Source organism: Pezoporus occidentalis, unplaced genomic scaffold (genome assembly GCF_034315485.1).
Source record: "Pezoporus occidentalis ecotype Australia unplaced genomic scaffold, CSIRO_AGI_Poc_V1 ctg307, whole genome shotgun sequence".
Lineage (NCBI taxonomy): Eukaryota > Metazoa > Chordata > Aves > Psittaciformes > Psittacidae > Pezoporus > Pezoporus occidentalis.
Window position 1 is genome coordinate 297,654 of NW_026915019.1, and position 16,001 is coordinate 313,654.

General features: G+C 43.0%; 1 protein-coding gene across 4 annotated transcripts in view; it reads left to right on the plus strand.

The window, feature by feature from the left end:
* The window catches only part of ADAMTS3 (ADAM metallopeptidase with thrombospondin type 1 motif 3), a 103,333-nt gene that overhangs the window by 23,756 nt on the left and 63,576 nt on the right, over positions 1-16,001 (plus strand). For all 4 annotated transcript variants that reach the window (XM_062627783.1, XM_062627782.1, XM_062627780.1 and 1 more), the window contains exon 4: positions 8,636-8,792. In XM_062627783.1, the coding sequence (XP_062483767.1) occupies positions 8,636-8,792 (157 nt within the window). The remainder of the gene's footprint in view (positions 1-8,635; positions 8,793-16,001) is intronic.

Genomic DNA, 16,001 nt, shown 5'->3' on the forward strand with positions numbered 1-16,001 from the left:
GTGCCTAGTTGCATGCACTGTTTCGCATGAAGAAATGCCTTGGGTTTGGAGCAGATGAAAGTGAGGCAGGAGGACTCATATGGAGCATTGACCAGTACATAGCCTGAGCAGCCCTACCTTTGTCATGTAAAGGAAGAGTTTCCTTCTCCATTTAAAGGACAGGTGTCAAGATGGTGGAGGAACCTCTTCCTGAGTAGGCTTGTTTCTTCTTTGGACACAAGCTGAACTTCTTTCTCTACAGTTATCATAAGCACTTAACAGCGAGGTTTGCCATTTCACAGACCTCAGTCTGTCTGGACCCTGCTTTCCTGACCTTAGCTGGTGACAGTCCCTTTGCTCGCACTCAGGTGAGAATTGATCTGAACAGCCCTGGGCTCTGTAACTCATGCAGACAAACCTTGTCTCGCTGTGTTTGCCCATGTTGGTTGTAGTGATTGGATTTAGTTCTCTTCTAAGCAAGCAGATTCATCTTCCCAAGCACAGTCTGTCCCCTAAACCAGGGGTGGCTCTTGCATAGGCAGTTTTCCTTTTTTGCCACTGAATTCTTCACTGCCCTTGGACTGGCAAATAGCTGCCCGGCTCTATCACACGTGTGCTCTGGTGAGAGTTGCTGTCTTCTTATTTCTACTTCCCTCCCAGGTACAGTCCACCTACATAGGCCCCCTTTATTACTTCACATTTGCAGCCATATGCTACGCAAGGGTTCCAAGTTGGATGTTCTTACGGAGGGAAGGTGATCTTTGCATCCTTGGATTCCTGAGCTTATTACTGATTTATTTCTTTACATAGTTGCTCATTTCTTAGCAAGGTCTCTTACTGCATCTCAACTCCATATGGACAACCTCCTGTGTCTGAGCAAACTCCAGCCCACTTATTAATCTGCTCTTTGTATTACTGACAACCTACTTCATGTAGAGATAAATGTACAGCCTTGAACACAATGTTGAATTTCAATTTTTAATCCTTTAAACGTCTCTATTTCAAATCTTCAAAGTAAAGACACGACGTGGTATTTCCAAATTACTCTGTTTTACAGAAGGGTGTGTGTATCTTACATCAGGTAAAAGGTGCTTATAATACAAATGAAGATGCTTATGTAGGAGGATGCAATGAAGTCCTCTTGATCATGCATCCCTCATGGTGCAGTGCAATTAATTATAGCCATCAATTATAGATTTGATGGCTGACTGTTTTTAGATTTATGTCTTAGGTGCCACTAAAGTATGTCTCTTGTACAGGGTTTGCAGGACTTCATCCAGAGTTGCCTCCAGCCTGCTGGGCCTGGTGTATCTAACACAGTTTGTCCTCAGTTTGCAAAAGATATGGAAAGAATAATGGATTAAAGATGTAATTCCCAATTAACTGGTGGAAAAGTATTTACATATTGCTCCTGGTTTCTAGCTGAGAAGGGAGAAAAGAAAAAATACCAAAATTAACAAAAATACTAGAGTTTTGAAGTCTGGAACAAGTCTGGTGACAAAGGAGTTGGTTAGAAAGATTAGGTAGAGGATAGAGAGGAGGTGTGGGGTAAGGAACAGTTTATCCTTGTGATGAATGTTCTAGAATGGGGTCTCATTTATTTATCACCTAAGAGAAAATGGAAGATACTAAAAAAAGGGGTGGAAGGGAAAAAAGAAAACCATTTTCAAATACTTCAGTATTGCATTTCCAGTTTACTTCAAGCAACTTTATATGTTCACTTCTGTCAGTATTCAAAGCTGGCTTAGGAGAATTAGCTGCTATTTAACACCTCGGATCCCAGAGGATCATGTCAGTGTTTTACAAACCCTTTCTTTGTAGTACAAGCGCTCTAAGCACAGTTTAAAAATGTAATTTTTATTATTACTTTCTCTGTGGTAGATTCATTGTGTCTTACAAAAATGCAGGGGTTTCAAAATATAGATAGCAGCTGAAATATAATATTGTGAAGATAAGCGTGTACCTAAAATAACAGCAAAGCCAAAAAAAAAGACAGTGGGGTGAAAGCATTTTTCACTGAAAGTAATTATTTTGTGCACTGTGTCACTGCCTCTAAGTTAAAGGAGAGGAGTTGAACCTGTTACTATTTAGCTATACTTCAGTGTAATTCTACTTAAATGTATAGGTTTTTAGTGGTGTGAAAATGGGTAGCACAGAAACCCTTATGAATGGGAGTCAGTGGAGGTAGAGCTTACTGTGATGGTGGTGCTGGTGTCATCCTCACAAGAGGGGCAGAGAGGGGTCTCTGCACGGCTGGCTGCTGTTTAAACTACTTGCTCATCTGAGAGTGCTGGAGAGATAGCAGGAGATTTGTAGAGAAAAAGGGAGAGTTAATTCTATCCCCAGGGGAGTTGCTGTGACACTTGGTCTCCAAAGCCACTGTTCACCCTCTTCTCAGGGTTTTCTTATAAGCTTTGGGGTGAGCAGCATGGTTGCAGTCACTGTCCTCCGTCATCACTCCTTGCTGGTGAGAGTGAGTGATGTGGTCTTTCCAAGGAAGTGGAAGAGTCACCACACCACATCTTGCTTCCTTTACTCTTTTCCTTGGAGCCTGTGTTGGCCAATGCTCTGTGACAGAAGAGTCTAAGAATGATGCTCTCTAGTCCTGGATCCCAACTCCTGATACAGACTTATTCACATTCCCAGTGTACCAAAGACTTCTGCAATTCTTGTAGCATTAAACTAGTAGGCTCTGATAACGGTTTCAGTGGTTGCTGGTACTGTAGCACCCATACTTGGATCTACTCTAAACATGGACTCCTTGAATCATTTTGGTCACATCTGCTGAGTTGTTTGGAGTTCTCTTCTAGCATTTGTACGCAGATACAATGGTTTCAGTGACAATGTGCCTGTAGTATATTTGGATTATAGTAGTACCTGCTGATGGATCAAGAGGCCACCATGCTAGATGCATGAATGCAGCTGCTGCTGTGAAGAGCTTACCAATGTACAGTTCTGGTATCTTCAACATAAGAAGGACATGGAGCTGTTGGAGCAAGTCCAGAGGAGAACGCGAGGATGATCAGGAGCTCCCACAGGAAGAGAGGCTGAGAAAACTGAGGCTCAGCCTGGAGAAGAGAAGGCTGCGTGAAGACCTCATAGCAGCCTTCCAGTATCTGAAGAGGGCCTATAGGGATGCTGGGAAGGGACTCTTCCTTAGGGACTGTAGTGACAGGACAAGAGGTGATGGGTTAAAACTTAAACAGGGGAAGTTTAGATTGGATATAAGGAAGAAGTTCTTTACTGTAAGGATGGTGAGGCACTGGAATGGGTTGCCCAGGGAAGTTGTGAATGCTCCAACCCTCAGGGTGTTCACGGCCGGGCTGGATGGAATCTTGGGTGATATGGTTTAGTGTGAGATGTCCCTGCCCGTGGCAAGGGGGTTGGAACTAGATGATCTTAAGGTCCTTTCCAACCCTAACTATTCTATGATTCTGATGAGAGTTAGGAGGGAGCAGATATGGACAGGATGGGAGGTGGGAAGAGCAAGACATCATTGATGAGTGCAGTAAGCAGAGGTCTTTCAGAACTCTAGAAAGGTTTTTTAGAAATCTTAATTTCCATTAAGCTTTCTTCATAGGCAGTTAGGAAATGAGTGTTTCATAGGGGGAGATGTGCGAGAAAAAGCAGCTTTCCTGTTTGGGCCACCATATCTAGGATATGAGACGACAGTAAGAAGGAAAAAGCAGAACTTGGAATAGCGGTGGGCAGTGGAGGCTGGAATGAAAAAATAAAAACATTTACTGAATTGAACATGAGAAGATGGGCTGAGAGAACTGGGCTTGTTCAGCCTGAAGAAGAGAAGGCTTCAGGGAGATGTTACAGCAGCTTCCAGTGCCTAAAGGGGCTACAAGAAACCTGGAGAGGGGCTTTGGGAAGGGCCTGTAGGGACAGTTCTAGGGGGAAGGGCTTTAAACTGACAGAGGGGAGATTGAGATGAGATGTTAGGAGGAAGCTCTTCCCTGTGAGGGTGATGAGGCTCTGGCACAGGTTGCCCAGAGAAGCTGTGGCTGCCCCATCCCTGGCTGTGTTCAAGGCCAGGTTGGACGAGGCTTGGAGCAACCTGGTCTAGTGGAAGGTGTCCCTACCTGTGGCAGGGGGCTTGGAACTGGATGAACTTTAAGGTCCTTTCCACCCCAAACCATTCTGTGATTCTAACAGGTAGGATGGGGATATTCTATTGTAGGTTTAGTTTGTAAAGCAAATGCACTGTAGACTTGAATGACCTACTCTCTAGTAACGCTTGGTGGCAAGTATTAGCAGCACTTTACTTGATATTGGCCAATAATGCAGCTCTGCTTCTTGCTCAACAAACCCTTCCACATTCTGACGGTTGAGGGTGGCCTTTTCAAAACACACCTGGGAATGAAATGACTTGCCCTTATGGCAAACCACTAGGAATGGGGCATTGAACTTCCTAAAATACTTTGAAAAATCCCACCCATAATGTTTACTCTAATACTGGAGTTAAATGTGTCCATTCTTAGTGGTCACTCCACAGTTCTCTGTTGTGCTCCCTGAATGAATGGCTCTTTCCTCTCCTGCAGCTAATACCCCATGCATATTTATATGGAATCATGTTCGCTCTTAAATGCTGTTTGTTTTGGCTCAGGACGCAACTCCTTAGTTTAACCCGCCCTTGCAGGTTATTTTCTCAAGGCTTTATACTGTTTGTAATTCCCTTATTATTGTCTGTGTCTTTGCATTGGGGGAAAAAAAAAAAAAAGGAAAAGGCATTTTTCCAGGTTTTGCTCTATTAGTGGGTTGCCCAGCAAAGAATAGTATCCTCTGGGAAGTCCTCCTAGGTGGGCTGCCTGTGCCAGACCAGATTTGGCCTTGCTCCCAGTTACCTTTTATTAGGAACTCTAGGCAAGACTCTCATCAGTTTAATTCATCATTAAGGTTTTTTTTCCCTCTGCTTTCTATGCCTGGGTAGAGGAGAAGGAAGAATACTGCAGGGATGAAACACACTAATGGTCATCATGTAAAGATATCTATGGATACTACACAGTGACATGGGTGCCCACAAGGTGCTGGACATTTCCCCTATGAACGCCCTCAGGGCAGGGAAGCACTTTAAGAATCATGAAGACAGTTCTAGATGAACTTCCCAGAAGCACAGATTTCAACCTGCATCCTTCAGCTGATGGCAATCTGGTGTGTGGTTAATTTATAAGAAAAAGTAGTAAAATTAATGGCGTTCTAGGATTTCAGACTGTGCTTTCCTGTATTGCTCTATAAATGTGCTTTTTTGGAAAAAAATAAATCGCACTACGTATTTGTTGCTTGAAAATCTACTGCAGCCTATTCTCCAAGTTAGCCTGAGCATCTGCTGCTTGTCTGTTATGCTGGTGGGCAAGAAAATGTAAAGGAAAATAGAGTTTATATTGAAGGTGGACTTGAATATGCAATACCTGCTTATGCCCTTCCTTCTCCTTTCATTTGGAAAATTTCAGGCTCTCTTTATTGATGAAATGGGGGTGAATGGGGATGTGGGATGGACAGCAAGCTGGCTTGTGCATTCAGGCTTGCTTCTAGGCTGGTAAAATGGACCCAAACTGCCCCTGTTGATTCTAAAGCTCAAATTCCAGTAAAAGGAAAAAAAAAAACCAAACAGTATTTATAAAAATTTGTCTGCTTTCATTTACAATATGCTTTGTAAGATAACCCCACTGGAGTATTTGTAAGTCATATTTTAAATGTCAGAAAGAGCATGTTAATGTTTGTACTGTTTACTGTATTGGTGAAGTGAAGGTAAGTATCTCAGAGTGTGGGCAAATGCATTACTCAACAGCATATGAAACGTATTCACCTTCCACACAGGTGATACAAAACCATAGCTGCAAATGAAGCAGAGTACAGTAAGGCTAAAGGCTGTGGGGGAGAGTAGGAGCAAAGTGAGTGAGAAATGCTGATGAGTAAAACCCAGATGTGTCCTTGTCAGTATCACCCATGTCTGCTTTTTTTTTTTTTTCCATTTTTCTCTCTTTTCCCCTTTCTCTCCTTTTTTTTTCACCTTTTTTATTTGCTCCCCCGGTTTTTCTTCTCCTCTTTCCCTCATTTTCTCCCCTTTTCCCCCCTTTTCTCCTTTTTCCCCTTTTTCTTCCTCTGTTTTAATTTTTTCCTCCCCACTTTCCTCATTTTTCCCTGTTTTCTTTCCTTCTCCCCCCCCCCCCCTTTTTTTTTTGTTCTTTTTGCTTTCCATGTTTTTCCTTCATCAGCCCTTCAGGCCTGGCCCTTTGACTGCAAACTCAAAATTGCCCTGTCTCCTCTTTCACTTGGGGCCACAGGAATCACTGTTCTTCCATGAAGCACTCGCTGCATGTGGTCAGCGCAGCCTCTGGTCTGTGTGAGCAGCTCCAAGGCAGCTTGTATCATTCATTAACTTCTCTGCTGTGCCAGGGGAATTTACAAGTTGTCTGGGAGATCAGCTCCTTGCTCTTGCACTGGTTCTTTAGGGGATGTTGCTTTCTAGGAACCCTATGGTGGTGACAACCGGGTTGAAATCCAGCCCTTCAGCTTCATGTGCAGATTTTGTGGAGTAATTGTGTCACGTTCACTTGTGATTATGGGTACGAATCCCCTCAATGCCATAAAAATCCACAGATATTAGTGGAGTCAGGCACTGCCTGTGAGGATGAACAAATGGTAGAGGCACATCTTGTGTCTGTATAAATAATAAAGCTGTCTTAAAAGGGGAAAAAAAGGTGAGTATGAGGTACAGTCTGATTTCCAGCTTGGGAAAAGAGCAGGACCTAATGCTGGGCATGATTCCAGGTGTATGCCGAAGCAAGGAGAATGCTGCACGTTGTCTGCATGTGCTGCAGTACCTGTGCCAGATACTCCCAAGCCTTTGTAGACTGAGGTTCAGTCTGTTCTGTCAGGTGTGTTTTGTGTCTCCTGGAATTGATGTTATTTATCTCAATGGTTGTACTTTGGAAATTTTGTTTTTTTTTTTCCTAGTGAAGCACGTGATTAGTTTAGCATAATTAAGTGAAATCGGATGCTTGCTTTGGGTACTGCTCCTCCTGATGAATAATTTGACTTTTAAAGCAGCAACTATCTTGTATAAATAGGGCTGGCTTATTGGTGTCTGTGGAGTCGGGTGACTTTTGAGGAGCAGACACTGTTGTGGCTTAAGGAATGTGTTGGGTCTGTCAAAGTGTTTTATGGAGAGATGTGGAAATGGAAACTGCATTGATGCTTGTGGATGATTCTTATATTGCTTTTACAGCAAGGCACACCCATGCTCTGAAATATGATCGTGGCTTTTCCTTTGTAGATTTAACACAGAGAAGAAGCAGCAGCACACACATTGAAGGTGGAAAGTGAGGCCAAGCTTGGATTTTGTCCTGAGCATTGCTTTTGGATAGAACTGCCTTCAACTCATAGGCAACACCTTCATAGAAAATTGGTTGTTTACCAAAAAACCTCTTTGCCAAGACAAGGTCTGCACCAGTAACATAGCAACTGTAGGGCTGAAACTTCACTTTGCTCAGGAAAATGGCAAGCAAATAAGCCATTAACATGTGAAGAGGACTTGTTAATTCCAGTCTAATTATGTGTACTAGCCACACGAAGAGCTGACTTGTGATGCCAGCATGAGTTATTCCAACCCCAAATCTTGCTTATTACTACTCCTCACCTAATGAAAACAAAGAAGGAATGTATTGAGTGTTGAGACTTGTGTAGTTTAGCCAATGTCTGAAGAAATTCATTAACTGAAAATCTGAGTGTAGATATAAGAAAACACACAGAGCATGGAAGGCTTGTGGTGAAGTACTCCATCATAGAATCACAGAATCCCAGGTTGGAAGTGACCTCAAGGATCATCTGGTCCAACCCATCTTGGCAAAGAATGAGTATCTTTGATAACAACTTACAGATTCCTCAAAACACCTATCCCATTGCTGTTTTCCAGTATTTTCAGATATTCTGTATCCATTTTTCCTCTGCATGATGCTCTTGCTCTTACTGGCTCTGCTGGAAGAAGTTTAGTCTTGTTGCCCTTAGATAAAAGCAGGGAGTTAAGTGACTGTTTCCTTCAATGTATCACCAGATTTCCTTCACCATTATTTACAGTGATTTATATTCAGGTGCCTTCTAAGAGGTTTTTTTTTCCTCCTGCACATGAGTCTCTTTTCCCTTCAACTGGACTTAAGCAAGTGGGACTTACTCCAGCAAGCACCAGGATAAATCTGCCTCATCTGCAGACCTGTCCCACAGCTCTTAGACAGAAGACATAAAGAGAAAGGGTTTGGAGGGGTAGTCAAGAGCTACAGTTACAGGTTTAAGCAACGTGCCATGCCAATGTAGATTACAAAATAGCTGTGTACAGCATACTGACAGTAAACCCTGGTCAGACTTTGGTCTTAGCTGTGGTTTTGAAGGGGTGATGAACCTCATCCATATGCAAGATTGGCTTCATGCCTCTGAGTGGTGGCTTCAGCCAGAGGAACACCCCCAGAGCACAGGAGGTATCGCCTCTGGCAAGAAGTCCATGCACAGGAAGGCCAGGAGTAATTTGAGTCTTACAGTACAGCAATATGCTGAGTGTTTTATGCTTCACCCCTCTTGATACTTGTTTTTAAACCATCAGGCCGGGTCTTGAGGCTCTCAAATGACATATTGGCATGCTTTCTTTCTTCCTCACCAGGCTGGAATGATAAGAACCAATAAGGATGAATACTTCATTGAGCCTTTGGAAAGAGGAAAGCAAATGGAAGAGGAAAAGGGGAGAATCCACATGGTGTACAGGCGATCAGCTGTAGCACATCATCCCACTGATATGCTCCCTGATGTCCATACAGAAGGTACAGTACCTGTGTTGGTTGCTCACAGATCTGTTCCAGGTAACTGTAGCCTGAAGCAGCTTTTGAGAGAGGCAGTTTTGACTGAACTGTTTGAAAAGAAAGCCTTTAAATGTTTTGCTGAGGTCCACCATCAGTCACACGTGAAGTTTCTCTGCCAAGAGCAGCACATGTGTAGACCAGAGCTCAGCCATGAAGTGTTCTTGTCAATAGATGTTGTGGGCCAGGAGATGTTAATGGAAATACTCATCTGACTTCAATATTGTAAGCTGTTACTATGGCTTGCCTGCCCCTACAACTTCTGTTTAAAGTTTGGGTCTTATTTCTTCCTCAGTGATAGCTCAATTGTGCCAATGGCTGACACTCTTCCTGTTTTCCTGCTTCTGCTGGTTGCAATTAATGCAGTTGGAAGTCAGTTGTGTTGATAAGATATGTACTTTAGACATATCCAGGGATTCCCCTCCTTCTTGAAGATGATGTGGTTGGTCTATCTGAGAATAATCATCGTGTAGTTTAATGCATTTGCTTGTATATTTAGATTTCCCTCCTTTTAATATTATCCTTTAATCCTAAATTAATCTTTACAAGCCAACACATTACATAGTGAACGGTCAGGGTTTTGACACTATGGGCCAGGAATGAAAGAGCAGCTCCATTCCCCTTCAGTGCTCTACCTTTTTTTCAACATCTCTCAGCTTCTCAAATTCCTGTTTGTACTTTGCATTCACATGTTCTTGGAACTTAAAAGTGTTTGAGAAGAACTAGAATAACCACATACAACACAGAACTAGAATTAGATAAGGAGTATTAGGCAGAGAGAAGTCAAGCGCCCCCTCATTGCCAGTCCTCATGGATTTAAATTATTTGGTGGGGTTTTGGAATTTTGTCTCTGAAAAAGCAAGTAGGAATGGAGAGCCACTTTGAATACAGTCCTGCCAGACTTTAATTAGTCTTTCAGAAGGTAAGTCCATGCTGTTGACGGCAGTATGGCACAGCAGGGTCACAGCAGGCTTGGGGTCTAGTAGCAGCCTGAACCATGCAGGCTCATCAACCTGCTAGTCTCTGAGACCTGTGCTGCCAAAGGTACTTTGCTTTTGGTACCTTGATGAGGCTGTTCAAATCTAGCTCATGCATCTCTGTGGTGTGATCAACTAAACAGTGCTAAATAAGCCTTTGTGGTAGTGGCATTGGGTTCAGTGCTGTGTTTCTGCTTTGAAAACACATTGTTAGCTGGGCTGGTGGGCTCAGACCGTGACTAGACAGAGTGAGCAGCTGACAGTGGACCTTCTGGGTCTCCTTCAGCGAGTTCAGCATCTCTTGCCTCTGTCATAGAGTCATAGAATCACAGAGTGGTTTGGGTTGAAAGGGACCTTAAAGCTCATCCAGTTCTGACCCCCTGCCACAGGCAGGGGCACCTTTGACTAGACAGTTTCTCAAAGCCCTGTCATGTTCACAGGAGATCTCTTCTTACCTACTTTTGACAGTTTTAAAGTTTTATGCATCTGAGTTTGGGAAATAGTCCTGCCTATTATGCCACTGTGACACAGTTTGCAGTGGTAAGTAGTCTGCTGTGTAGATGCATGAGCATCTTTCTTGCTCTTCACTGCCCTTGCTTTCTACCCCAGAATCCCAGTGCCCCAGCCAGAGGCAGAAGTGCTGATGACAGGCTGCTGGCAGATTACAAGTTCAGCCACATATTTAGGTTTCACTGATAGATGACAGATGAATTAAGACATCAAGATAAAAAAGTACTTAAAATTCCTCTTGTCAGCAAAGTTGTTACAAAAACTGGGAAATGTGGTGTAGGAGCCCTCCTCTGGAGTGACATAGGACATACTGCCTTGTACTCCCTCAACAAGAAGTCACTTTTATAAGATACTATTGTCATGAAAGCTTCCGAAAGCTTTTGGTCTGCGAAAAGAAGCTTTTGGTCTGATAGGACATCTGGCATTCCTGCTGGATTTTATAACATTTGGGAATTTGTTGGACATGTTTCAAATAATTGGACAGAGTGAGCATAGGAGTTCTGAGTTTTAGTAACGATTGCAGTGCAGTGGAACATTTATTGGTTCATGTACTGTGTTCTCATGGAAGTAAGGACACATAAATACCTACTTCTCTTTCCTGTTGTATTTATCGGTGATGAAGTTTCAGTGAACTTTCTTAGGTGGGAACCAGAAATCTGGGTTTCAGGAGAAGATGTTAGAATGCCTCAAGCTACTGGGTACCGTGGATTTAGTCTTTCCCATTTTGCAGCAAAATAACCCTACCTGTGAGATAGCACCCCACACTGATTCCTATTTCTGGTATCCATGGCTGGCTGTAGCGTCCTTAAGGAGCAACTGTGTATTGTCATTATTTGCTTTGTCGGAGGTTGGTTTCCTTAAGAGTGCATTACGTGAAACACTTGAGGAATCAGATGGGAAATCTGGCCTCATTCATTTGAGGAATGCTGTGGAATGGCAAACCTGTTAATGTTTATGGATAAGCACTGGTTTTCCTTCCCTTTGTGTATCTGTGCTAGGAGGGAGCTGCTGCATCTTCACACACTGAAATCCTCACACGTAGTCTTTTTTTAAGATTTTTGGGGGTTTGTCTTCCCATTAAACATAGGGAAGAGTCTCTCAAAGCACTTAGCAGAAGAGGGGAAGAAACGTGAATATTCTGCTAATTCAAAGGATCTTGTTTTACTGTATTGTTTTTAACCTGATCTTTCTTATGCTAATGTGAGGCCATGCAGGGACCTGCAAGAAGCAGTAGCTCTTGACCAGTTAATGTTAAAATAATTTTAAAACCAACCACTTACTTTGGTACCCGTGGTCTCCATTGCACTGGGCAAGCCTGTTTGATGGTGTAAGTGCTGTTCATTCTTCTGGACAGGAAGTTCTTCCTCTCCTACAGGATGGTGGCCAAGGCCTCCCCCAGGAAGTCCCAGCTATTGAAAACTGCTTAAACACAGTAGCATGTGACACAGCATCAACAAACATAAGGCTGATTTCTCCCTTGGGAACAGAAAAGACTCTTGACTATTCTTCTTTGTGAAAACTGGGTCAAACAGGAGTCACACAGAACTGCTCAGCTCATGTTTAATGTAATCATGAGCCGGAATACGAATACTCATCCTGCATTTCCGGAATACAGGTACTGTCCGAATTGTTGTATGGTGTGGTGGAATCAACTGTCATGAACATGGTAGGAGAGTATGAATGAGCAGGTACGTTCTTGCAGCAAGTGGCAGTGAGTAGAAACGGGCTGCTCAGACTGCAGAGGACCTTGTTACTAGGCTTGGTAGGAATATAGAGAAATAGGTGGCTCTCGAATTCCGTATTCCCAGGTAATGCAGCATACTTTTATGTGACTTGTACTGGAGGAGAAACACAACTTAAATGAATTTATTGATGGTACCGGCGCAGCAATCCTAATAAACCTTTTCAGCTTTACCAAAGGTGATAGATGCACAAGAGGAGGAGAAGGTATTATTTCCAGTGCCAGTAGCCTATGACCTTGTTGTGGTTTAAGCCCAGCTGACAAATCAGAACCAATCAGCCACTCGCTCGCTCCCCCACTTTTTCCTCCCCCTGCTCCCGGAGGGATGTGGAGCAGAATTGAAAGAATGTAACTCCCACGGGTTGAGATGAGAACAGCCCAGTAACTAAGGTATGACGCAAACCAATAATAATAATGATAAGGGAAATAACAAGGGAAGAGAATATAACTGCTCACCACCCGCCAACTGATACCCAGCCCAACCCAGGCAGTGATCTAGCCCTTCCAGGTAACTGCCCTCAGTTTATATACCGGGCATGACATGCTGTGGTATGGAATACCCCTTTGGTTAGTTTGGTTCAGATGTCCTGTCTCTGCCTCCTCCTGGCTTCCTCTCCTCCCTCACAAAGCATGAGACTCAGAAGGTCCTTGGGCAGAGTAAACATTACTGAGCACCAACTAAAAACGCCGGTGTTATCAGCGTTGTTCCCAGGCTGAAAGTCAAAACCACAGAACTGCACCAGCTACTAAGGAGGAGAAAAATGACTGCTACTGCTGAACCCAGGACAGACCTTAATCCAGCAGAATGAAAAGGGGGGGAACTTCTAGGTTGAGCTGCAATGGGTTGCCACATGTAACCTACCAAATAGTTAGACTGAAATAATTGAGCTGCTTAAAGAATAACCCTGTTCTGGAGCATTACTACTTTAGCGTCATCCATCTCTGGCACTGTGTTGTGGAGGCAATTTATGCAAGACTCTACACTCTTTCTGAGAATGTCTTAAGGAGCTGTTATACTGCAGAAGTCATACAGAAGCCCTGTGACTTGGCATCCCTGCTAATGGGGACATACCTTGTGGGACAGCAGTCTGCAGGGTGCCACCAAGCCGGTACCCTGCTCTATAAGGTCACCATGGGGAGTGGAAAGTGCTGTGCTTGCAGTGTGAGCATTGATGCTCAGAATGTGGCTGTGCTGGGCCAGGAGGAGGTAGCGGTGAGGTTGATTGTTTTTTTTGTAAAGACACTGAACACTTATTTTTAAACATCTGGGACAAGCATCTGGTTGGGTACAGTCTTGGGAATCCTATCATAGAGCAGGACATACAGAGTTCTCCATGGGAATAAATATGCACACTCATCTCCTAATAGCTTTTCCACATCAGGTTGCCCTGGGGTGACGTTCTGTAAGCTTGACTTCCTCAGTAATTCAAGTCTTGATCTTAGACACCGAACATCTGTGCTTCTCATTCAAGTTGGGTGCTATAGATTCTCAATGGTCAGTGTTTGCATCGTGAGTGTTATTCCCAAATAATGGCTATTACAGAAAAAATACTTATTACTAAGGGCAAAAAGAAACAAAGGTCAAAAGACCCCATATTGAGGTCTAGGGGTCAGAGAGGGAATGGCCTATAAGAATACTAGAGGAATGCATGCGGTTGTCATGTTAAAACATTATTTAAATAAATCTTCAGGATTTTATCACAAAAATAGCTTTTCACTTAGGAATGGAAAGAAAGGCTGAGCTGGAAGGTTTTGCAAGTGTAATGATGATATTATTCTGTCTGGACAGGATGAAAAGAATCTGTTCTCCTTTGTTAATAAGGTGACAAACATCACCAAGATGTGGGATCATTAACCTTATTCCTTGAAAGCATGCAAGAAACAATAGAAACAGGCAAAGAACTGTCAAGTTCAGCATCAAATTTGCACCCAGGAGGCCTTCTATGCAAGTTCTACCCAGTCAGGCTCAGGAGGATGGTAAAATAAAATCCGAATTGTACTCTCAGAAACATAAAAGCCTGATCCAAGTCCACTGGAGTCAGTGGTAAGACTCAGATTTCCATCAGTGGGGGATGAGGCAGGTTTTGGATCATACTGTGTTTGAGCTGATCACAAAGAGTTTGATTTATCTTTCCTCCTTTTTGATCACTTGTTATTTCTTTCCATACAGTTTTTTGTTATATAACATAATGGTGACAGCCAACCTTCAGCTTGGGGTTACACACTGTACTCCACATTTTCCTATTTTATCTTGGTCTTCACATCTTAGTGTTTTTTTTTAAATGACAACCTATTCACCCCAAGAGCACTCGAGATTAAAGTATTTTTTGTAATTACTTTCTACCGGTGGGAACAAGGAATAGGAGCCTTTATCTCCGAGCTTCCTTTCAGAATTTTAATTTTCCCTAAAGACCTAAAATGCTTGTGTGGCTTATGGGGTTTCCATGGCATTGGGTTCAAGTGTCTTTGTCCTAGGTGGGAAACGCAGGATGAAGAAATTATTTGGGAATTGCTTCTGGTTGCCTGGGAATGAAACCCTAGAATAATAGGTAGATGAATAGGAAGACTGTTGCGTGCTTCGGAGACCTGTCTCAGCACTTCCCACAGCACATTAGTGTTTCTTACAGACGTCATCGTGCCAGAAGGTGTGTGAATTCTTTTTCAGCAGTTTTTTGTGACCTGTGTTGTGGTGGAGGGTATTTAGGTACTGCACAGTAGAGCACTCAAGTTTGTGCATCAGTAATAATGGGGATTGATTTCATTTGAGACTCAGGACACCCCATCTTGTAGCATGCTCAATGTAGGTGTTCTTGTGTAAGTTGTATTGGTGGTGATAACCTGTGTATGCCCTCAGCTAAACACATCCTACCTCTTTTTACAGAACTGCTACAGCTTTGGCTTTTAAATCAGCCTTCCCCGATAAAATCAAAATTTAATAGGATTCATTGAAGTTCTTTTGGACCAGATGATCCTTGAGGTCCCTTCAAGCCTAGTATTCTATGATTATTGATTTAATATTGGTTTGTGGAGTTAGATTTTTCCTTTTTCTTTTCCAGGTGGAAGTTTACTTCATCGAAGGACAGGTAGTCAGAAAAGTACTTTCCAAAGAGGAATAGCACAGCATGGTACAGAGGAAAAATGAGTGTTGGTGATGGATGAGGAAAAAAGAGATGGGATCTAAGGAGGAGGAGGAGAAGTGGGAGGAAACATAATGAGAAAACCATCAAGCCCTTCTAGAAATGGAAGTAGATGAGTAATATCTTTGAGTGCAGTGGAACTGGAGCCCTCTCCAAGGGCTTGAGCATGTGTTCGCGGTGCAGACGGAAGTGTGCTCTCAACCTGGTTACGCATAACCTGAACTAGATTTAACCTCCCTTGCTTGGGTATCAGTATCAGCCAGTACAACTGTGGAATCAACTGATGACCACAAAACATAACCCAGAAGCTATGTATATTATATGTGGGGTGGTGCAGTTCAGCAATGAGTTGCCAGAACTCAGTCATGAACACCAATATCTTCCTGTGTGCAGCTATTTACATCCAGATTCAAGAGTAAAACCAATCCAATTCTTCCCTTAGGTGAGCATCCAAAATTTGTGGCATGAATGGAATAAATTTAAGGTGCTTGTCTGTAGACTTGAATAGATACTTTCTTCTAGGACATCTGTCAGTTCTCTTTGTGCACCTATCTGCTTGGCCTCTGTGGCTCAGCATTTCATGGAATCAAAGCACGGTAACTCAGCAGTTGTGTTCTCAGTGTTTCCAAGCATGGAGATCCCACAGTCTTTCTGCACCTGTGTTCCAGCACTTGATTTCTCTCATTATATTTTTCCCCTCCTAATTGGAATTTCCCTTGTTCCAACTAGTGTCCAATACCTCTTATTCAGTAAAACCTTTTTGAACAGTAGTGATCACTTGTGTCCAGAAATTCAGTAGGCAATGAGG